The sequence below is a fragment of the Acomys minous genome, assembly GCF_964271855.1.
Source record: "Acomys minous genome assembly, chromosome: 1".
Taxonomy (NCBI): Eukaryota; Metazoa; Chordata; class Mammalia; order Rodentia; family Muridae; genus Acomys; species Acomys minous.
In genome coordinates this window covers 57,845,958-57,868,696 of record NC_140483.1, presented here as the reverse complement: position 1 = coordinate 57,868,696, position 22,739 = coordinate 57,845,958, and the positions used below count along the sequence as shown (strand labels likewise).

General features: G+C 54.5%; 1 protein-coding gene across 9 annotated transcripts; it reads left to right on the top strand.

Moving 5' to 3' along the window:
* The first annotated feature begins 510 nt into the window (after positions 1-510).
* Positions 511-21,467, top strand: SLC45A3 (solute carrier family 45 member 3). 9 transcript variants are annotated; one of them, XM_084787751.1, is made up of 8 exons: positions 522-642; positions 5,941-5,966; positions 6,318-6,413; positions 6,842-6,974; positions 14,729-15,119; positions 15,478-16,263; positions 16,804-17,069; positions 19,837-21,467. In XM_084787751.1, the coding sequence occupies exons 5-8, from the start codon at positions 14,948-14,950 to the stop codon at positions 20,281-20,283; spliced, it is 1,671 nt and encodes a 556-aa protein (XP_084643877.1). In that variant the 5' UTR covers positions 522-642; positions 5,941-5,966; positions 6,318-6,413; positions 6,842-6,974; positions 14,729-14,947; the 3' UTR covers positions 20,284-21,467. The 9 variants fall into 9 exon arrangements, with proteins under 9 accessions (XP_084643882.1, XP_084643876.1, XP_084643883.1 ...); XM_084787754.1 differs by lacking the exon at positions 5,941-5,966; XM_084787752.1 differs by lacking the exon at positions 6,842-6,974.
* The last annotated feature ends 1,272 nt before the right edge of the window (positions 21,468-22,739 follow it).

The window sequence follows — 22,739 nt, the reverse complement described above, 5'->3', positions numbered from 1 at the left end:
CAATTTATCACCTCTCCTTCTGTGCACACACCCCACAAGTAAAAGAGGCGGGTGGGGTAAGGATTGGGAGTTTGTCTTTGAGTTGCAGAAAGAGGCACTGAGTTAGCTTTCTGAGAGCAAGGAGAGTAATTCGCAAAAGGTGACAGATCCTTTCATGGCGTGGTCCAGAGCAGGTGGGCTGCAGCTGTGCCTGGACAGCAGGATGTCCAGAACGGCACGCGAGGGCAATGGTCGCAGACTGGCTCAGGAGGGTGGAGGGGTGGTACCCCGTGGAGCCGGGTAGTTTTTACCTAAATGTTTTGGTGGCGAGCGGCAGAGGGGGCGGTGCACGGCCCTAGATAATGACAGGGCAGTCTAGGAGCCACGCGGGGGCTGCCCGTCCGGCCGCGACCAGAAAGGAGACTGCTACTCCACCTCCCTCTCTCTTCCCTTGGGGACCGGCCCCACCCCTCCATCCCCTCCCAGCACCCCCCACCTCCGACCCGCCTCGCCCCGCCCCCCTCCTGGCAGCCCCAGCGCGCATGCTCTCTCCCCCCACCGAGTAACCTGGAGATTTAAAAGCCGCCCGCTGGCGCGCGTTGGGGAAGCAGGGGTCCGAGCTCGCACGCGCCAGCCCCAGGTGACAGCCGCGCGCCAGGCCAGGTAGGGGAGGGGCCGGGCCAGGTGGGAAAGGAGCGCACGGGTGGCTGTGCTCCGGGGTGGCGTTCCGTGCCTCGCGGGATGGGGCTGCGCCGTGGCGTCCCGGCCCTGCGCGAGCAGAGGCTCGCGGGGAGGGCGCGGCCCCTGGCGGCCCGGTGCCCAGGGCCGGCGCCCGCTCGCGTCCGCGCCGAGTGCGCTTCCTCCGGGAGCGCTGTGCTGTGTCGCCCGCTGTCCCGGGCCGCGCGCGAAGGGCGGGATCGGAGCCGTGGAGTCCCGGGCCAGGCCGGCGGCGGGCCGACCGCCCCTGCTGCAGCCTCCCGCCGCAGAGTTTTCTTTGGAAAGTTGCGTTTCTTTCTTTCCTTGTCTGGGCTTTGCCCGAAAGGGGCAGATGAGTCATCGCGGTGCGCACGGTCCACACTTTGGGGAGCCCTGGAAGGGGCCTTCAACCGGGCGCTGTGGTCGGAGACAGAAAGGGGACCCAGTTCTTTTGACCCTGGTTTTGGGGTAAGGCTTTGGTGGAGTTAGGGCTGGAGTAGTGAGTATATGTGTACATGTGCGATCCTGTGTCTCGCTTCTCCGCCTCCGTTACCCACCTGCAGAGGGGAAAGCAGAGCTGGCGTGGCTCTTGTGTCCCGAGGCTCAGGTGGGCATGGGGTGTACTCCAAGGCGCGAGAAAGCATTAGGCGGGCGATAGCACGCCCAGTGGAGAAGCCCCAAGAGCCTGCAGGCTCAGCCCTTCCCTAGGCTCCGCTCCCTGACAGGGAACCCTGTGACTGCTCTCTCCCTTGACCTCCTGCTCAGCCCCCTCCTTCGTGACGCGCACTTGACTCGTCCAAGGCCACGGGGTACCCGGTGCTTCCTCTTTGCCCAGGAGTCTGACTAGAAAGAGTTCGGCCCGGTGGGTACCTTGAGAGAACTGATGCTCAGCTGTGATAGACCCTATCCCAGCTAAGCTGAACTTTGAATAGCTCAGCTATGGCCTTGCAGAGGGGCATGGCGTAGACATGGGATGGCTCAGAATGACTCTACTCAAGAGTGAGGGTGAGGTTTCTAGCCTCTGTTTCCCATGCATGAAGCACAGCCCTTTTCCCAGAGAGTGCAGCTTCCGGATGGGCACACGTGCCTAAGGCGTAGGGGAACAGGTTGCCATAGGCAGCCGGGAAGAGGGGCGCTCAGGAGCTATATGCTGGACAGGAAGTGGAGGAACCTCACAGAACACGATGTGCTAGGGAGTAAGTGGGACATGGTTTGGATCCATTTCATCACCTCATTCCTCCCTTATCTCCCGCACGCCCCAGCTCCAGGGCAGTCCTGGAAACAAGACTGTACTTTTTTTTTTTTTAAGTGCCCAGAAAATGGAGCTTGACTCAATGGATGAGTCTAAAGATGAAAATATAGCTGTGGACGTGGTGGCCCCAATTGGGGTCTTTGCCAAGCAGAGCTTCCCTATGCACTTTGGGAGTAGAGGGTAAAATACCCCTGCCCGGCCTGGTTCACTGAGTAACCCTGAAGGAACAGGAGGAAGAACCGGACAAGGTCCCTGGGTGGTTCACTATGCCCTGCAGGCTGCTCGGCTGGGAGAAGACTCGTAACTGGTCCCGACTGAGCCTAGACAGAGCTCTGGAAAGAGAAAGGCAGGAAGATGGTGGGGGTTGGTCCAAGGTCTCTGGACCATTACAACCTTGTAGCACTTCAGGGATGACAGTACAGACCTCCTGAAAGACCTCTCTCCTGTGGCCTGGTTGAGTCCGCTGGCTGTGCGCCACTAGTCTGCAAGCTGCCTTAACTTTTCAACATGGCTGCAAACTGGGGACGATAGTGGTAGGATCACACCCTCTGTACAGCTTTGTTGTTTAAGTTAGTTACAACAGATACAGACTCACAAAGATACACAGTCTAAAAATGTAGCTTCATTAAATAACACATGTAGAACTTAATTGTGTCTTTAGGCCAGCGTGGGGGTAGCCTGCACCTGTAATCTCCACTTACTCAGGAGGCAGAAGCAAAAAGGAATTAGGAGTTCAAGGCCAGTCTTAGCTACATAATGAGTTCCAGACCAGCCTGAGTTACATGAGATTCCAAAACCAAACCAAACCAAACCAAACCAAACCCAAAACCAAACCATTTTGTTATGTGTCTGGGATGCAGTAAATGCTCAGTAAATGTTAGTTTTAGCTATTATACTTTATCACCTGTGTCTGCAGCAGCTGGTCCAAGACTCTGGGGTCCTTGCTGTCTGTTTTTTGAGGCAGTGTCTATGAAACTCAGGCTGCTCTTGAACTCAGAATTCTCCTGTCTTGACCTCCCTAGTGCTGGGATTATAGGATATACCATCATGCCCAACTTGGGCCCTGCCTGCTCTTTTTATTTATTTTTATTTTATAATTTATATTTATAATTTATTTTTGGTTTTTTGAGACACGGTTTTTCTGTGTCCTGGATTTGCTTGGTAGACCAGCTGGCCTCGAACTCGCAGTGATCTGATCTGATCTGATTGCCTCTGCCTCCCTGAGTGCTGGAATTACAGGCATACGCCACTGTGCCCGGCTTCTTATTTTTACTTCAAAGAGACAGTTCTAGGCTTACTTCTTTGGGTACAAGGTCTCCTGGGCTTTGGGGAGTTTAAGTAGCTAAGAGACTTGGCTCCAGCAAGTGGACGGAATCCCATTTCCTGCAAAGTTAAGTCACCAGCCTCCGGATTCTGTTTTCTCTGTAAACCAAGCATCCTAGGACCTGCCTTCCAGGATTTCAGGATTAGGGAGACTGCTGCGGGTAACCCTCTGAGTGGAACAACTGAGAGAGCTCCATAAAGGTCAGCTGCTGCTGTTTGGTGGCTGGTGGCAGTGGGGACAGTCATTGCGGATTAACTTAGAAACCGGTCGGTCTCCTTGCTGGGGAACACCACCATATGTAACCATACGTTAGCCATGAGTAACATGTTTGCAGTTGAATTTTGGGTCCAGTGCAAAGAACAAACCAAGACTGGGTGGACAGCATCTTGATCTCTTCCCCTCTCTGTACTTCCTGATGTGTTTCACGATTAGGAGAGAAACCACTGCTTGCTTCCCTCCCAAGTGTATACTCGCTGGCTGGGAGAGGGTACTGCGAGGCAGAGGGGGTGAATCTGTGCCCTGGAAGGTTAAAGGGCCTTCTGTGTAGAAAGGTTATATGTTATTTTAGGAAGACTGTGTCGGGAGGGTGCCCTGAGGACTCCTCTCTGTCTTTTCTCTCCAGCTTTTGGAGGGTGGGGGCGGAGTGGGGGTTGCCTTTCCTGCCACTCTTTGGCACCCACAAGGAAAGCTTAGCCTAGCTTTCTAGGCACGCGTTCTGTCGCTGAGTTAGATGCCCCAGCCCTCCCAGCAAAAGGCAGTGGCAGTGTGTGTGTGGAGGCTGGACCAGTTGGTACCAGGCCCAGCGTCTCTGATGCTGATGCCACTTGACTCCCAGCCTCAGAGCTGGAGCACTGAGCTTTGTCTAGTGTGTGTGGCTGCCTGGGGGTGGGGGGGGCAGGGGCTAGAGACAGAGCACTATCAGTAAGTACCCTGAGCTTGGGCCAGAATTACCTGTTTAATCCCGGTTTTCTGCTATTGGCCTGTGTTTTCTTCCTCCTTCCCTGAGTGGCTGGAGTGGGGGAGCCTTTTTAATTCTAAGGTTGGAGGTGTCCCCTGCCTGTGCGGCTGCCGCAGTTGCCTTTATTTCGCTTGTCTGGAAAGTGGAGGTTCTATTCACCCTGCAAGGCTGTGGTGGGAATTAGATGCGGCACGATTGTCTGCAGAGCCAGCACAAACCAGATAGATACCTCAAAAGATGTCTGTTCTCGTTCCCTCAACTCTGGAGATCACTTGCTCTGGGGTGCTGGGACGAGTCAGCATGAAGAGGGCAGGAAACATCTCCTACCTCAGCTTCCACTGGCTTTCAAACCCAGGCCAGGCTACATGCCCAGTCAGATGGGATCCCTTCAGGGCCAGACAGCCCTAACAGCGGCTCCTCACCCCGGGGTGCTGTCCAGCACCCTCCTCAAGTCTCTACTCACAGGTGTACTTTGAGCTAGCAAATAGTGTCCAACCCAGGAGCACTGTAGGGATGCAGCCATTATAGATTCCCAGCTCCTGTTGCTGGAGATCTGTGCACCCAGATACCTCAGAGTGTCCCTGGCTGACTCCTGGGCTCCCTGGTCCAATCAAAAGATTGCTGGCCTGGCCTGCCTTCTAGACCTCGGGGCCTGAGCTTGTGCTCTGCTTCTGTCTGCCTGGACTACACAGGGAGGGTGCCACGGGAAAGAGGCATAGAGGACCAGATGTAGACTCTAGCCTTGTGCCTTAGTGTAGCAGAGAGTGGGGGCACCGGGGGAGAGAGAACATGACACCTTGGGGTCCAGGGAGCCCAGGAGGATTAGGTGTGGGACTTTGAGCTGGAGAGGGTTCAGTTAAAGGACAGAGGCTATTTAGGAAGAGGAAGTAACTGGGAGCCAAAACCATTCAAGTGATAGTGAATTCCTCTGTCTTGGGCCCAGGGAAGTATGACCATCTTGGGCACACAGATCTGAGAGCCAGATCTGTCATGAGAACGCTGTTGTGTGGCTTTGGGTTCTCATGTTCTTTCCTTGTATACCTCACTGGAGAGGGGCCAGTGGGAGGGATGGGTGTGTTTGGAAATCCCATGCTCTCGGGGCTGTGTGCCCTTTTCCTGTAGCACCTGCTTACCTTTCATGACTCAGCCGCATGACCACTTCCTCCGGGAAGCCTCCACTACCCCGCCACCACGCCCCCTACTTGCTGGCCTGCATCTGATCATTTGTATCACCTTACTGCACCTCACTGCTCTCTCCTGCTAACCAGAGCCATCTGTAAGCAGTTATTTCTGTCCCCCACAGCACTTTCACTGTTGTGGGTAGGATGGGAAACAACTGTGCTTCAGTGAGTACTGATAGGCAAGGTTTAGGGCTCTTTGACATTTCTTCAGGGGTTTAGATGGCAGGTGTATCTCACCTCCAAAGGTGCATAAATTAGCTTCTTAATAGTCTTTTAGGGTCTCTTCTTAACCTTTTTCAAAGGTTAAGTGACTGTTTTTTTGTTTTTTGGTTGTTTTTTTTTTCCAAGACAGGGTTTCTCTGTGTAGCCTTAGCTGTCCTAGACTTGCTTTGTAGACCAGGCTGGCCTCGAACTCACAGCGATCCACCTGCCTCTGCCTCCAGAGTGCTGGGATTAAAGGTGTGTACCACCACTGCCCGGCTGAGTGATTGTTTTTTGTTGTTGTTGTTGTTGTTATTGTTGTTTATTTGTTTGTTTTTGTTATTTCCAGGCTTGGGGTCAAACGAAGGGCCTTAGGTAAGCTTTATGGAACTCTCCATTGAACCAGGTTCTCAGTTTGCTTTGTTTTTGAGACAGGGTCTCACTGTGTAGAGATAGGGTCTCACTGTGTAGCCCTAGCTGGCCTAGAACTCACTTTGAAGACTAAACTGGCCTCAAACTCTAGGAGATCCATCTGCCTCCCCCGTGACTAAAAATGTCCCACCCTACCTGGCTATTTTTGTTGTTGCTATCTCTTTTAAAACAGAGTCTTGCCGTGTAGCCCAGGCTGGCCACCCACCATTAGTCCTCCTGCCTCAGGCTCCCTAATGCTAGGCTTTGAGACCACACTTCCACAGAACTGGCTGACTCAGAGCCCTTTCATTACAGATAGGCTGGTCGCAGACCTGAGCAGATCTGGGCAGATAAAGTCCAAGAGACCATCAGCTTTGCAAGCCTGGAGGCAGGCCAGCCATCCAGAGCCAGGTCTGTACCTTCTTGGAATGCTCGGCTCAGTTGTGCATTTGATCTAAATGCTCAGGTCCACCCCAACCCCCCTTTCCTGTGTATCTCACCTCCAGAGAGAGGCGGGGCTAAGGGAGAGGGCTTGGATTGGCTGTGTGCACCATGGGAAGAGCTGCCCAGGCTGGCCTGCTGACTGGCAGGTGTCAAGTTCAGCAAGAGAAAGGCTGTTGAAGTTTCACTTTGCAGAGGCTCTGGAAGAGTGGGAGGGAATTTCCCAGTGGCCTAGAGACTGTGCCAGCCCCCCCCCCATTACTCCCCGTGGCTCCCTTCTTCCTCTGGGGGAGGATTTCGGGATTTTTAAAAAAATTATTTAATTAATTAATTTTTTTTGGCACTCTGCTTTTATTGTGGACCAAGAAGTGAAAGAATTATTTACTAATTTCTGCCAGGAACAGAGTCCAGTTCCACGAGAGAGAAGAGAAGAGGGCAGTTCTGTTCTCTGCTTACTCAGCTGCATTTTGGTTGACTTTTGACCTTGGGACAGCACTGGTGTCTGAGCAGAGTGTGGGCAGGTCTGATGGGGTAAGTGCAGCTGGAGGAACTTGTCCCCACTGGACCTCCCTGACCCATTGGTGAAGACTAGTAGTGACAGGCCCCTCCCTACTGCCGTGTGGCCCTGTCAGTGGGCACTTGTCCATGAGTTCACCCTACCTGAGGCTCAGGACAGGTACTGGATCACCTTAACTGTACACCTTAGACATTAACTAGGTTAGCTCTCATTTTACAGGTATGGAAACTGAGTCTTAGGGTGATGAAATGGCTTCCCTGGTAGCATTACATAGCAATGCAGCCAAAAACGGGACTGCGTCTTTCTGGCTCCCAGTTCAAAGTGTTTTCCAGAATTTTTGAATGGTTGCAAACTTCCTGGTTTTGGTTTTTCAACCTTGGAAGTGTTAATTAAGCTCTCCTTCTTGTGAAATAAGACTATGAAATACCAACTCTGTATGGTAGGCCTTAATTAAGAGCTGGTTTGTGGTGGTGCGTTCCTTGAATTCCCAGCACTCTGGAAGGTATAGGCAGGCGGGTCTCTGTGAGTTCGAGGCCAGCCTCGTCTACAGAGTGAGTTCCAAGACAGCCAGGGCTACCCAGAGAAATCCTGCCTGGGACCCCCACCCCACAAGAAAAAAGGTCTACCAAGCTCCTGGCATGTGCTAAGTGCCCCCTGGACAGTTGGTAGGGTCAGCTATAGCTATTGGCATCATTGTCCCTTTGGGTGGAAACAACTATCTGCTAACAGTGGGACAGCTTTCCCTCTGCAGCAGATCTGTGGCACTGACCTCGGCTCACCTGTTGGGGCCAGCACCTGGGAAGGCGGTTACATTCTTGGCATTCCTCCTGCCACTGGGGGCTGCTGGGATCTGGTAAGAGGCCTTGTAGATGAAGCTGAGGTGAAAGGCAGGATTGATCTCCTCAGCCACTATATTCGGACAGGAGAAAGCCGCTCCCAGGTTCCCCATTCCATTCGTGTCCTTTTTCTCACGTTCTACATGGCTTCTAAGTTATGGTTTGTAGATTTATTTATTTATTTATTTATTTTTTATGGCGCTAAGGATAAAATTCCAGAACGTTCTGCATGCTAGGCAAGCACTCCACCACTGAGGCATACCTGTAGCTTAAAGTCAGTGGTATTAAGTTCCCTCTGTGAAACAGGCCTGCTAATTGTGCGCCTCTCACCCAGTGGCTGGCAGAGTTACATGATTGGAAGCGGGGCTGGTGTGCATGTAGCAGTCAGCCAAGCTAACTGCAGTTATGAGCTGTAGATGTGGAAACTAAGGGTCAGTAGGTCAAGTTACACACAGACGAAGGCCAGCATCAGACCCCGCTCCATCCAGCTGAGCCCCCAACACTAGACCACTGTGGAGCCCCACAGGATTTAGGCGCCTCAGGGGTGGGAGAGAGTTCCTGGTAAAAGACCGCTGCCTGTCCTGGTATGGAGGGCACCCACAGCGTGACCTTGGGTGGCAGCTGTTGTCAGTAATGAGGTATGGTTACTTTGGGAGGCCCAGGTGCCTGGAAACAAAATGCACGGGTTATGTTGACTGTCACCGGGGTAGACCGAGAGAGAGACACGGAGGGCTACTGCAGCCTCAGCTTAGGCAGAACTGACTGCTGGCCAAGGTGAGGTTCAGGCCAGCCCTAGAGTCTCTGTCACTAGATTGGAGAGAGGAGGGGAGGGGAGATAACTGCGGGCTCCAGGGACTGCCCGTTGTCCCTTTCCCTCCCCTTCCCCCAATCTCTAGCATTTGTTTCCTTCCCGAAGCTGCACAGGGCTCTTAGACACCGCAACAAAAGCAACTTTCCTCCAAGCCACTGCCACCTGTTGGGTTTTCACACATTGCGAGTGAGTGGGGGTAGGGAGCCGTTGCCCTTTTCTCAGTGTCTCTGGTGTGCCCCCGCTGGCCCCCCCCCCCCCAGGGCCTGGGATTCTCTTTGCTGCCGGGTTGTGACAGGGCTCTGGAGCAGGAGGAGGTGGGGGGCCAGTAGCAGCTGGAGGGGGAACTGAGTGGGAAGGGGCCAGAGCTGGCAGCGGGGGAGAGTTTGATGGATTACTCTGCAGGCCCAGAGGTTTCTCCCTAATCCCCCTTTGTGTCCCGGCCTGCAGCCCCTCACTCTCCCTGACAAGCTGCTAAGCAGAAGGCTTCCAGTCTGAAGGAAGAAAAGGCAACTCAGCAGGGTGAACTCTAAATCCCTAGCCTCCCAAGCACCGGGGAGGCGGGAGCTAGGGAAGCCGCCCCCGGGGTGGGGCTGGGTCCCCCTTTCCCTCTGCCCAGCCTTGCTCTTTGTCAGGATTCCCTCGAAGTGGAGGGGTTGTATCGCGGGGGGGGGGGGGGGGGGGAGGTAGGATGTGTGTGTGTTGGTGGGGGGGTGTCCTGAGATGCCTGTGAGGTAGTGCTGTTTGTGCAGTCACTATTGAGTTTTTCTCGGGTGGGACAGCGGATAAATAGAGACCCTCTCTGTTTGGAAATAATTGGCCCCTGAAAACCAAAGACCGAGTAGCCGGTTGGAAGGTTTCAAAGCTCAATGGTGTCATGCTGCACTCCCGCCCCCCCCCCCCCCCCCCCCCGCCCAGCTACAACACTTGGGCGAGGTCTGTAAGAAAGGGTTCTAAAAGAACAAGCTCAGTGCCTCATGAGGACTGTTCCTCCCCCCCACCCCCAAGTGTCCCCTAAGTTTCCTTATGATGCTACCATGAGGATCCAGCTGCACTTTGGGGGTGCAGTGTGCCAGGTTTTATTACGCAAGGCTGACAGCATTGGTCTCCTGCGACCAGGACAAGGGTACGGGGGCAGTAGGGGTGCTGCGCTGCGAAGCGCTCTGACCCCAGAGGGTCACCCTTCTTGCTGCCAGCCTAGAGGGGCTGCTCAGTTTGGAACGAAGCATTGACTCCAGGCCACTTTGGAGGAGCAGGGGTCCCGCTCCCTTTCTCTCTAGCCTGGGGTGGGCTAGGAAAGTTGACCTGGGGTGATCAACCCCTTTCTTTGAAGGCTGTGCCTTGAATGCTAGACACCCCCCACACACACCAGGTTTCTCTCTCTGAGGAAGGACGTTGGGTTGTGGTGAAGGATAGACGAGTGTGTTCTGGGCTTCCAGCGCAACAACCCAGCCAGTGAGAAAGCAGCCTTCTTTGTGAGTGTGAAGGGAGGGACACAGGGTCGCCGAGCCTGCGGAGGTCAGGGTGGGGGCTGAGGCCGTTTGATGTGCCTGGGTGGGGTGTGGGGACTCCGGCATGCATAAAGAGGCCATAGAATTGCTGTCTGACAGTGGCGGGGCGGGGCCTGTCCCCAGACTCTGCTGGCTGTGGCCTCTGTCAGCAGAGGGTATCTGCTCCCCCTGGCTCCACCTCAGCCTTGTGGGGTGGCAGAAGCCCCTTTGAAAGCCCTCAAAGGCCCCTTTATGTGGCCTCTGATCCTCCCTTGCTTTACGGAGCGGTGAAGGACTGGGCTCATTTGGGTCAGTTTCCTGTGCTTGGCCTCCTCTCTGTCTTTTGAGTTTTGGACAAAGTTCAGGCCAAGTTTGTTCCTGTGACTCAGTTTCACTTCCCTGGGATGCCTGCTGGGGGTAAAGTGGAGGTACTCCCGGCCAGTAGGATCTAGCTGGGCGCCTCCCTGGGGCTGTGGCTAGGCATATCTTAGGTATTTTAGGAGGTAAACTTTAAGTTTTCCCCTCCCTTAAAGATCCACCTTTGTTGCACTCAATCATGCCTTTGCATACACAGGTCCCCCAGGTCCCTAGTCTCCATGGGGTGGGTGTCACAGAGTCGCTTGCCTTGAGGCTTGGTGCAACAACATCTTGAGGTTCACAGAGCTGTCTAGAGTCCAGGCTCCCTGACACCCCCCACCCTGCCTTTTAGGCTTTAGGGCTGATTCCCCCAGAGGGTTGAGACCGGATGGTGTAGTGGAGAGTTCCACGAAGGGTCCACGTGGTCTCTTCTGGCTTTCTAGCTGCGGGGCTGTGAGGACCCCCAGACACTTGAGAAGGCCTTCTGCACCAGCAAGTGTACCTGCCCTTCCTCCCATGACCTAGTCTGCCTGCCTCTGCTCTCCTCCTCGGCTACCTCCGCTCCAGGTGAGCAGTCTGAGGCTGGCACTGCTGGTTGATTTTCTGTTTGCCAGACCAAGTGCTCCAGAAGTGATGGGGAAAGAGGGTCCGAAAGTCTCTGAGACTGGAAGGGACCCGGGGGAAGAGTTAGTCCCTGTTTCCCTGCCTGTGTTCCTTAACTCGAGGAAGATGAGGGAGTCCAGACTAGAAGGGGCAACTGTGATCTGTCCCTTTCCGGCTTTGAAGAAAGCATACTCTGGAACTGCCGCCAGAATGGCACTGGGCTTCTGTCTCAGTGGCCAGGGCAAAGGGCTTTGTGGGTAATTCTGTCAGCTGGAGTCAAAGCATGGGGGTCAGCAATAGGGTTGGCAAGCCAGGATTGGGGAGGCACTTGAGGGTGGGGCATTGAGGATAAGAAAATAAGGCTTTGGGGAGAGTGCTCTTTGAGGGTTGAGATTCCTTGGGTAATTCTGGGCTCAGAAAGGCTTGCCTCTCAAGAATGCCTGGACCTCCAGGGGAGAGTAGGTACGAAAAGAAGGAGGGCAGGCCCAGCAACCGAAGCAAAGTACAGGGGCCTGGGACCTGCCTACCTTCCACCCCACTTATTTCCATGAATTGTGTGTGTGCCTCAGGTCCAGACCCCAGACACCAGGTAGAAAATCTTTATAGGGTGGAGAGAAACACCCTAGCTCAGAAGCTGCCTGGGCCGCAGGAGGATGGGGAAATGGTTCTGTTCCTGTTTTCCTGTGGCCTAGGAGCTCCCTACTCCCACTCACAGAAGTGCCTGGAGGACTGAGGGAGGAGAGCCGCCTCAGGGGAGGGAAGGCCTCAGGGGAGGGAAGGCGGGCAGAGTGGCCTGACAGTGGAGAAAGCAGGGCTTAGAGTACTAGGGCAGGTTTATGGGTGAGGTTGGGTCTGGCAAAGTCTCTGTTTGCTCAAGGAGGACCAGGTCCCTTAAGCCCCATCCGTGCAGGTGATAGCCCCAGTCCCTGCCAAACTGAGGGTGCCGAGCAGAATGGCTGGAAGTCTTTTGTCCCAGAACCTGCCCTTCTAGGCCTAGAAGCGTATCCTCTGGATCACTGGGGAAAGGGGGAAGGGGCCAAGTGGAACCAGGTAACCAAGTTAAAACTGATGGCTGTCCAGTGCCTCAGGACTGTGTGGCTCAGTATTTTATCTTATGTCACCTTTTCATAAGCCCTACCCCGTAACAAAGTGTAGGGACTTTGCAGAGGGAGCTCTCAGGTGCCCGGATGTATCTCAGGTCTGGGTATTTCTGTCCTTATCTTTTCAGCAGCTGAGCCTCAGAGGCCAGTAGGAACGGACAGGCCTTACTCAGGTCGATGGTGCCTGGTCCTCCTGAGGCGCAGCTGAGCACCTACTACCTGCTCTGTGATACACAGGGCCCCACAGGGGCTGGTGTTAGTGGAGAAGATAAAAGTGCCCTTTATCAGGAGCTGGAGAAGCCAGCAGAGGGGATGACTGGAAGGAGCTGCAGCCTCCTCAGCCCTCCCCCTCACAGGTAGCCGCTCCTCATTTATGGGGCTGATTGGTGAGGAGGGGGGGGGTGTTCCTGAGGGGCGGAGTGTGGCAGCAGCAAGTTTTGTCTCCTGCTTCTTTTTTGGGGGGATAAATGCAGGTTGGCAGGCTCTTAGCTTTTCTTACCAGGACCTGCCCTCAGACCCCCAGTCTCTTAGTACACTTTGATGCTGAATTGAAATTTTCCCGTGTGTGTGTGTGTGTGTGTGTGTGTGTGTGTGTGTGTGTGTGTGTGTGTGTGTCGCCGCAGGATTGAACCTAAGTCTTTACTTACGTTAAGCACTAAGTTACAGCCAGCCCCCTCTTTAATATAGGGGCTCACTATGTAGTTCAGGCTGGCCTCGAATTGATGGTCCTCCCGCTGCAGTGTTACAAATGCTGGAACTGTAGAGCTGCCCCCCAGCTTACCCTACTTTCACAGTTTGTATAGTGGGCAGCATTGGTGCCATTGTCAGGCAGCTGAAGGTTACAAGACCTGGAGGTTACTTACCCAATGGATCCAGTAATCGTGGCGGGGCTGAGCTGAATGGATCCACTAACTGTGGCAGGGCTGAGCTGAATGTAGTTTTTGTTTGAGTGGAAGCCAGAGGTCAACTAGGAAGTGCTGGCGGCCCACTAGCTCAGAGCTCATTGGCATCACCATCTCAGTCAGATGCTACCAATGGGTACCTACTGCTGAGATGTAGGATCATGTCCCATGAGGCTGGGGTTTAGGGATGCTCCCAGCTGGTTGTGACAGTTGGGAAGTACTGTGTAAGACCGTCGCCCTGTGTCCTGGGAACAGTGAGCTTGAGGAGAGACTCAAGGGGGGGGAATTCTCAGGCTTCGGTTCACCAAGAGGGACACCGTGTCTCAGTGACAGGTTGAAATCCCACTTAAGGAACTGTTCCCTTTCTTCTTCTTGCCTCTGTCCTGGAGCGTGGGGGTCACCGCGTGACATGGCTCAGGGCCAGGAGGTAGAGAGTAGGAAGTGCTGCTTCGCTTCATTGTTTTACTTTTCAAAAGGCTGCGGGCACATATTTATGTGTGTGCTCTGTGTACTTGTTTGTGTAAGTGGAGGCCAGAGGTCAACTAGTGGATGTCCTCTTGGACGCTCTAGTTTATTTTTTCGAGACAGGTTCTGTCACTGAGCGTGGAGCTCACCAATTGGCTCACTGGCTGCTCAGTGAGTTACAGCCATGCGAGAGCCTCCACCCCAGCACGGGACTGTAGACAGGTACAGCCACAGGGGCTGGGAATCCCAGTATCAGGTGCTTTGCTGGCTGAGCCAATTCTGCCCTGAGAGAGAGAGAGAGAGAGAGAGAGAGAGAGAGAGAGAGAGAGAGAGAGAGGGAGGGAGAGAGAATGTGTGTGTGTGTGTGTGTGTGTGTGTGTGTGAGAGAGAGTGTATGTGAGAGAGAATGTGTGAGAGAGTGTGTGTATAAGTGTGTGTATGTGAGAAAGAGTGTGTGTGAGAAAGAATGTGTGTGTGAAAGAGAGTGTATGTGAGAGAGAGTGTGAGAGTGAGTGTGTAGTATATGTGTAAGTTCAGTGCATCTGTGCACAAAGGCCAGGTTGATAATCAACTGTTGTCTTCTGTCGCATTCTTCCTTACTTTCTGAGACCGGATGTTCCTCTGAACCTGGGGCTCTTGGACTCAGCTGGATGTCCCTGGAATCCTGCTTCTACCTCCCAGCACCCGGGAAACCAGATAGGCATTACCATGCCCAGCTAAAAAGCTGCGGGGAATCCGAACTCAGAGCCTCATGTTTGCACAGGAAACACTTAACCCACTGAGCCCCTGTCAGCCCCAGAACTGTCACGTCTAACAAGGAATGAGTGGCTCAGCTTGGGAAGTTGGAAAGAAAAACAGATGAGTTGGGCCTGGCCGAGGGCATCTAGGGTCTACTTGAGAGCTGGTCCTGAGTTTCCGCAAAAAGGGCAATTGGAGAGATGCTTCAAAAGAGTAAAGGATGTGTGCTTAGCCTTGGGGCGTGCTGAAGGTCAAAGGTCATTTCTCTTATTAATTATATCGATGCTAGACTGATACTAGCGGGAGCCTCCTGACAGAGCATCTGGGTCAGGGGCACCCGAGTGTGGTGCTGCCTAACTGGCCTGCAAATAAGTAGGATTCAGAGAATGGACGCGAAGCAGATTCTGGATACCTACCTGGTGCCCAGAACTCACCGTTTCGGGTGACTGTGACTGTCCTGCCCTTCTAGGATCTGACTGATGAGATGTGTCCCCATCAAGGCACTAGACGGTGACGTGTTTAGCGTGGGATGAGCTGCTGCGTTGGCACCGAAGGGCTGGCCGAAATGGGAGCCTGGCTGAACCCTAGGACGGTGGTGGTTGCAAGACGGAGAAGCCACGGCAGGGCCGAGCCTAAGCAGCTGTGGAGTATGTGAGTGGCCCCTGGAGCCCTACCTGCCCTGTCCATCATGATCCAGCGGCTGTGGTCCAGCCGCCTGCTACGGCATCGGAAGGCCCAGCTCCTGCTTGTCAACCTGCTGACCTTTGGCCTGGAGGTGTGCCTGGCTGCTGGCATTACCTACGTGCCGCCCCTTCTGCTGGAAGGAGGGGTAGAGGAGAAGTTTATGACCATGGTGTTGGGTGAGTCGCTTCCCCGTCCTTTCCCCCTGCTCTCGTTAGTGTGTGCATTGGGACGTAGGCAGCAGTTCTCTTGCCTGGGGAGTGGCTCATAAAGGGGGCGGTGCCTGGTTGGGAGGCATTACCTGCCCTCTCTTACACCTCACAGTCCTTAGGGTCAATCCATTTTACACACAAGGAAAGGGAGGCTTCGGAAAGCCTGGGTTTGTGTTATGCAACCCAGCTGCTATGTCTGCGGACTGTAGTAGAATTGGGACTTCGCCTTTTCAAAGAGTGTCCTCTTCTTCAGAGAGTTAGTTAGCTCTTTTCTGCCTCTTGTCCCTTTGTCCTGGCCACTGATTTGTGCTGTTTGTCCTTGCAGGCATTGGCCCAGTGCTGGGCCTGGTGTCTGTTCCACTCCTAGGCTCAGCCAGTGACCAGTGGCGTGGGCGCTATGGCCGCCGGAGGCCCTTCATCTGGGCTCTGTCCCTGGGTGTCCTGCTAAGCCTCTTTCTCATCCCGAGGGCTGGCTGGCTGGCAGGGCTGTTGTGCCCAGACACCAGGCCCCTGGAGTTGGCCCTGCTGATCTTGGGAGTGGGGCTGCTAGACTTTTGTGGCCAGGTGTGCTTCACGCCACTGGAGGCCTTACTCTCCGACCTCTTCCGGGACCCGGACCACTGCCGCCAAGCCTTCTCTGTCTATGCCTTCATGATCAGCCTTGGGGGCTGCCTGGGCTACCTCTTGCCTGCCATTGACTGGGACACCAGCGCCCTGGCCCCATACCTGGGCACTCAGGAAGAATGCCTCTTTGGTCTCCTCACGCTCATCTTTCTCACCTGCATGGCAGCCACACTGTTTGTGGCCGAGGAAGCAGTACTGGGCCCACCTGAGCCAGCAGAAGGGTTGTCGGTGCCCTCTGAGTCACGCCGCTGCTGCCGGTGCCATCTTGGCCTGGCTTTCCAGAATCTGGGTACCCTGTTTCCCCGGCTGCAGCAGCTGTGCTGCCGCATGCCTCGCACCCTACGCCGGCTCTTCGTGGCTGAGCTGTGCAGCTGGATGGCACTCATGACCTTCACACTGTTCTACACGGACTTTGTGGGAGAGGGGCTCTACCAAGGTGTACCCAGAGCTGAGCCAGGCACCGAGGCCCGGAGACACTATGATGAAGGTAAGTCTTTAGCACCGGTGGAAAGCTGCTGTGATGGCAGAGGTCAGGCCAGGGTTGGGAGATGCTCACAGCCTGGGCGTTTGCTGGTGACTATACTCTGGCGCTCCAGCTCCCTGTCAGTAAATGAAAAAAGGATCCGTCTATATGTAGCTCATCGACACAGCTGACGTCCTTGTGGTCTCAATAGGGCTTCTAGGTCTATGTGGCTCCAGATCCATCGGGCCCTTCGCTCCCCGCTTACTTTCCAAGTAACTCACCATGCCTTCTAGCTCAGGCACTCCACAGAGCTGTCTTAGAGCCAGTGTGGGGCCGTCCTGTGATCCTCACCCCTTCCTCCCTGGCACGCCTTGTATCTCTTCCCTTTGCGCATCATCTTCTGCCCTAAGTCAACCCAGCTCTGGCCTCGCACACTGATTATGATCTGGACCCCCGTTGTTTTGGGCAGGTGGGAGGGCCCCGGGGAACAGGTGCCCATGGTCACTAGTCTCCGGCTCCCCCCAGATTGTACAGGGTCCTTACCTGCTTCTTCCTTGCCCCCAGGCATCCGAATGGGCAGCCTGGGGCTCTTCCTGCAGTGCGCCATCTCCCTCTTCTTCTCCCTGGTCATGGACAGGCTGGTGCAGAAGTTCGGCACACGGTCCGTCTATCTGGCCAGCGTGATGGCCTTTCCTGTGGCCGCCGCCGCCACCTGCCTGTCCCACAGCATCGTCGTAGTGACAGCCTCAGCTGCCCTCACCGGGTTCACCTTCTCGGCCTTGCAGATCCTGCCTTACACGCTTGCCTCCCTCTACCATCGTGAGAAGCAGGTACTCCCATTGGCCAGGTACAGGGTCGGGAGCGGGGCTGAGGGTGAGGTGTCTGGCTGGAGACGTTACAGGGGGCTTGGCTTCCTCTGACCGCGCCGCTGGGGCCGGAGGCTACAGCCGCTGAAGGAGTGTAGATTAGATTCTAGGAACGACTTCCTGGCTTTTGAACTAGACAGCACTTGAGTGGACGATTGCAGGAAGTGCAGAGCCCCTCATTAGGAATCTCGGAGAATAAGCACACAGCGGAAGTCCTCTGTTCTGGGCTGTGTTATTGTAGCCAGAGGTGGAGTGTGGGTCCCTGGCATGTGGCTGCAGCGACTGGCAGCGGGAATAGCCTGGCCTTAGCTATTCTTTCAGAGATGCAAGGTCATCAGTGTGTGTCCTGCTCGCTGCAGGATGGGGAAGGCTTCTTCCTGCTGCCCCTCTTTTCTAGTTTAGCTTCTAATCCTCACTGTGTCTCTCTGTCCCCAGCTCACCCCTGCCTCCTCCTGCTCTCCGTTCCTCTTCCTCTTCCTCAGTCCCCTCAATGCATATCTGAGCTGGACAGACTGACTTTGTTTGCCTCAGCAATAAACTGGGGTCCGGCTCCTTCTCAGCCTACATTAGGCTAGTAGTCTGGATTGCTCGGTAATAATTTGCAGGTGTGTGGTGCGGTGCGGTGCGGTGCGGTGCGGTGTGGTGTGGTGTCGTGTGGTGTGGTGTGGTGTGGTGTGGTGTGGTGTGGTGTGGTGTGGTGTCGTGTGGTGCGGTGCGGTGTGGTGCGGTGCGGTGTGGTGTGGTGTGGTGTGGTGTGGTGTGGTGTGGTGTGGTGTCGTGTGGTGTGGTGTGGTGTGGTGTGGTGTGGTGTCGTGTGGTGTGGTGCGGTGCGGTGCGGTGTGGTGTGGTGTGGTGTGGTGTGGTGTCGTGTGGTGTGGTGTCGTGTGGTGTGGTGTGGTGTGGTGTGGTGTCGTGTGGTGTGGTGTGGTGTGGTGTGGTGTGGTGTGGTGTGGTGTCGTGTGGTGTGGTGTGGTGTCGTGTGGTGTGGTGTCGTGTGGTGTGGTGCGGTGCGGTGTGGTGTGGTGTGGTGTGGTGTGGTGTGGTGTCGTGTGGTGTGGTGCGGTGTGGTGTGGTGTGGTGTCGTGTGGTGTGGTGTGGTGTGGTGTGGTGTCGTGTGGTGTGGTGCGATGCGGTGCGGTGCAGTGTGGTGTGGTGTGGTGCAGTGTGGTGTGGTGTGGTGTGGTGCAGTGTGGTGTGGTGTGGTGCGGTGCGGTGTGGTGCGGTGCGGTGTGGTGTGGTGTGGTGTGGTGTTGTGCGGTGCGGTGTCGTGTGGTGCGGTGTGGTGTTGTGCGGTGCGGTGTGGTGTGGTGTCGTGTGGTGTGGTGTGGTGTTGTGTGGTGTGGTGTCATGTGGTGTGGTGTCATGTGGTGTGGTGTGGTGTGGTGTGGTGTGGTGCGGTGCGGTGCGGTGTCGTGTGGTGTGGTGTGGTGTCGTGTGGTGTGGTGTGGTGTGGTGTGGTGTGGTGTGGTGTGGTGTGGTGCGGTGCGGTGCGGTGTCGTGTGGTGTGGTGTGGTGTCGTGTGGTGTGGTGTCGTGTGGTGTGGTGTGGTGCGGTGTGGTGTCGTGTGGTGTTGTGTGGTGTGCTGGTAATGGGAACCTGGTCCCTTCCGTTGGCTTTCATTGGAGCTCTGGGCTGGGGCTTTCAAAGCTGCTGTCCAAAGATGAGGCTTGAGCACCTGTGGTTAGGCCAGGACTAGCTCTCCTCTCTGTACTGAGGAGCATGTCTGTCCCTGCGGCCCTCTCCCGTCTCCAGCCTTACTTACCGGTCTTTCCTTGGGCGGCAGGCAGGAAAAGGATCTATAGAGGCCTGTCTCTAGCAGCATCCAGGCACAGGCTTGCTCCTGCACACTGTCCGACTGTCCGACTGTCTGACTGTCCTGAGCCACTTACTGAGCCTAATGAATTGTGGGTTTCTCTGGCGCTGCCTGAGAGCTTCCGGCTCTCTGGTGCAGCCAGCCCCATTAGCCTCCTGTGCTAGACACCGCCTGGCACAAGGACCAGTGTGGGCTAAGACCTTGTCTTGTCCTTCAGTAGGAGGCCCCAGGCCATTGGGGCTGGCGGGGTGGGTGGGGGGGGGAAGAGGCAGGTCAGGCAGACGTGTGCTCTCTAGACAGGAAGAAACTAAAAAGCCTCAGGGTCAGGCAACTGGGCTTTCTGGCAGAGGTCAGGGTGGGGTAGGGCGAGGGTAGGATGGGTGTCACCAAAAAGGCCTTCCTGCTGCCTCTCCCTTCTGCAGGCCCAATTTCTGGGCTCTTCCTGGCCAAAGGCCAGGGCAGTGACCTCACCTTGGACAGTACGTCTAGCCAGCCTTGAGGTAGCCTCTATGGGGCTTGGAACTTCACAAGTGCCACCTTTGGGTTTGGTTCTTCTGTTCTTCTGTGTCTCGCTTCCGTCTGCCCCCGTTCTTCGTATCTTTTCTAGAGGGTTCTATGCTTTTCTCTACCCGTGGATCTGAGTTGGGTGATTTCTTACCTATTTATTCTAAGAAAAGCTAGAGTAGGACTCAGGCTTCAAATTTATCCCCCTTCCCCCATCTAAGTTTAAGGGGGTTTGCTTAGATACATATCAAATATCATCTCCCCAGTTTTTGGATCCTCCCCCCCCCCCCAAAGCCAGTTGCCTGATTTCTTATAGCCCCTGGATTAGAGGCAGTGAGGACCTGTTCTCATATCTGGGAATCCTTGCACCTAGGTGCACACCTATCTTTGTTTCTTTTTTGCCCCCACATTCAGGTGTTCCTGCCCAAATACCGAGGGGACACTGGAGGTGGTAGCGGCGAGGACAGCCAGACGACCAGCTTCTTGCCGGGTCCTAAGCCAGGAGCGCCCTTCCCCAATGGACACGTGGGCCCTGGCAGCAGCGGGGGCGGCAGCATTCTGGTGCCTCCAGCTGCTCTCTGTGGGGCCTCTGCTTGCGACGTCTCCATGCGAGTGGTAGTTGGTGAGCCACCTGAGGCCAAGGTTGTTTCTGGACGGGGCATTTGCTTGGACCTAGCCATCCTGGACAGTGCCTTCCTGCTGTCCCAGGTGGCTCCGTCCCTGTTCATGGGCTCCATTGTCCAGTTGAGCCACTCTGTCACTGCCTATATGGTATCTGCTGCAGGCTTGGGTCTGGTCGCCATTTACTTTGCCACACAGGTAGTGTTTGACAAGAATGACTTGGCCAAATACTCTGTGTAGAGTACTCTGTAAGGCATTGAGATGGAGGGTCTGCCTTACAGGGTCTCAGCCCTAAGGGGGCTGCAGAGCTGGATTTCCACCCCGGGTCTGTTGCTGCCTAAGCGGTGTAGCTCTCTGCTGCCACCTTGGGGCTGCTGTCTGAAGTTCTGCAGGGATGCAAATGCAGGTCTGTACAGGTTTTAGTGTACCAAGGCTTTATTCCACTTCCTGGTTGAGTCACCAGAGGAAGGATTTGGGGACCTGAACTAACTCCCCTCCAAGTCCTTTGTCTAGAGTCTCTGCCACTGTTGCTCTTGCATGGGAGTTTCTCCTGGAACCTCTCCTCCACAGGCTTCAACAAAGACAGAAGTTGGAAGGAGGGGAGCCCTAGCAGGCAAGATGAAACCCCAGCAGTCCACAGCGCTGCCTTTCTGCTGAGTGCCCCCCCACCCCCACCCCTACCTGTTTCAGGAAATGGCTCGGCTTGTTGGCTCTTGTGTTGCCATCATGGAGACACGGGCCTTTAAATATTTAATTTATTTATTTAACAAATGAGAAGAAAATTCATTCCCAGCATTTTTAACGTTGTGTCTAAGAGTTGAGTAGGGTCTGATCACCTAAGAACTGGTTCCCCTAAAATAGCTGGTCAGTGTGGTACATAGTGCCAGATTCCTCTTCTAGGGTGATAGATAATGGTCCCCAAAACTTCCCAGCTCAGTACCTTGAGCAATGTATTCATTCTAATTGAGAGCCATGAGATGTCCCTGCTAAAGGCAGGACATTGAGGGAACATGGAACGGGGCCCAAGGTCTCCACAGTATACCAAATCCCAATTTTCTCTGCACCCAGCTTGGCTTCCTGACTCCCTACTACCCCCTATGGGACTGGACCCATGAAGAGATTGCCCTTCCAGCTCTATCCACTGGCCACATGACCTCTATAGGGGTCTTTTTGAGCCCTTAAGCACAAGTGTGGTTCCTTAGGCCCGTCTCAGCCTCCGGGACATATCTGTCACAGCCTGGGGAAATCTCACACAAACTCAGGAGTACTCCCTGACAGAGCCGAGGAGCTCTTGTCTAGGGCATTTCAGTGCTGATTGCAATAATGTTATGTTTTATTTATTTAGCAGAGTAAATATTTTATACTGTACATGATAAATCAGAGTATAATGTTTATGGTGATGAAATTAAAAACTTATATGTTTACTTGGTGTGTATTTGTCTTTTCTGAGTGGGAAGGAAGCCTGGGGACGCTTAGCTTTGGCAGTTTCAGTTCCAATTTCCGGCCAGCAGATGGAGCCATGGGCCATCATCCAGGTACATATGGGACTGAGGGTAACAGACACCAAGAGTCTTTTAACCCCCTGCGACAGGGTTTCTCATTGTAGCCTTGGCTGTCATGGAACTCACACTGTAAACCAGGCTGGCCTCGAACTCACGGAGATCCAGCTGCCTCTGCCTCCCAAGTGCTGGGATTACAGGCGCCACCACCACCACCTGGCACAGGAAGAGTCGTAAGTGCGTCAAGGTGCAGTTTTCTTTCTCAGAAGGGGTCACAGAAGATGGGGCAGTCACAGCAAGGCCACTAGGAGCACAGCTGGCACGTGGAGGCAGGATTTCAGCAGTGCGGTGCTGTGACGACATTCACACACCCTTCTCTCCAGGCTTGCCGTCTCCCTGAGCTCTCTCCAGCCCTGGCTCCCTGCCCCTGACACCCCAGAGTGGTCAGTACAGTTAACACGAGCAAAGGGCTCGTTTGACTTTGGAAAGTGTTTTCCATGGGACTGGAGAAGATGGCTCAATGGTTAAGGGCACATATTGTCCTTGCAGAGGACTCAAGTTCAAGTCCTAGCACCTTTATCAGGCAGTTCAAAACTACCTGTAACTACAGTCCCAGGGGATCTGACACACACACCCCTCTCTGCCCCCCAACTTCCTCATACAGACACACATACAATTAATAGTAAAATAGTACAAAAGTGTTCCCCATATCATCGAACTCTATTGTGAAAATTGTCAAACATCCCCAAGTAGTGTGTCTGGTATAACCGGCGCCTGCAGTTTGTCTTCAGCTCCTTTCCAGGGGCTATTTTTTTTTAATTATATGCCAGGCCACTTAATTTCCCTTGTAAAAACTTTGGTATGTAGCTCTAAGAAAAGGACTTGGGCTGGAGAGATTGCTCACTCGCCAAGAGCCCTTGCTGCTCTTCCAGAGAATCAGAGTTCTGTTCCCAGCACCCGCAAGCTCCTGTAACTCCAGCTCTGGGGGGATTGACCACTCTCTTCCTGCCTCTGCAGGCACCCCCATGCACACATGTGCACACACACACACACACACACAATTTAAAAATAGACCCTTTAAATAACTTGATCATAAGGCCACATTATCCAGTGAAACATCGAATAATCACAAATTACTCAGATCATGCATGCACAGCTTTCCCAAAGGAGAGGTTTTCTGACTGTTGGTTGCTGTGG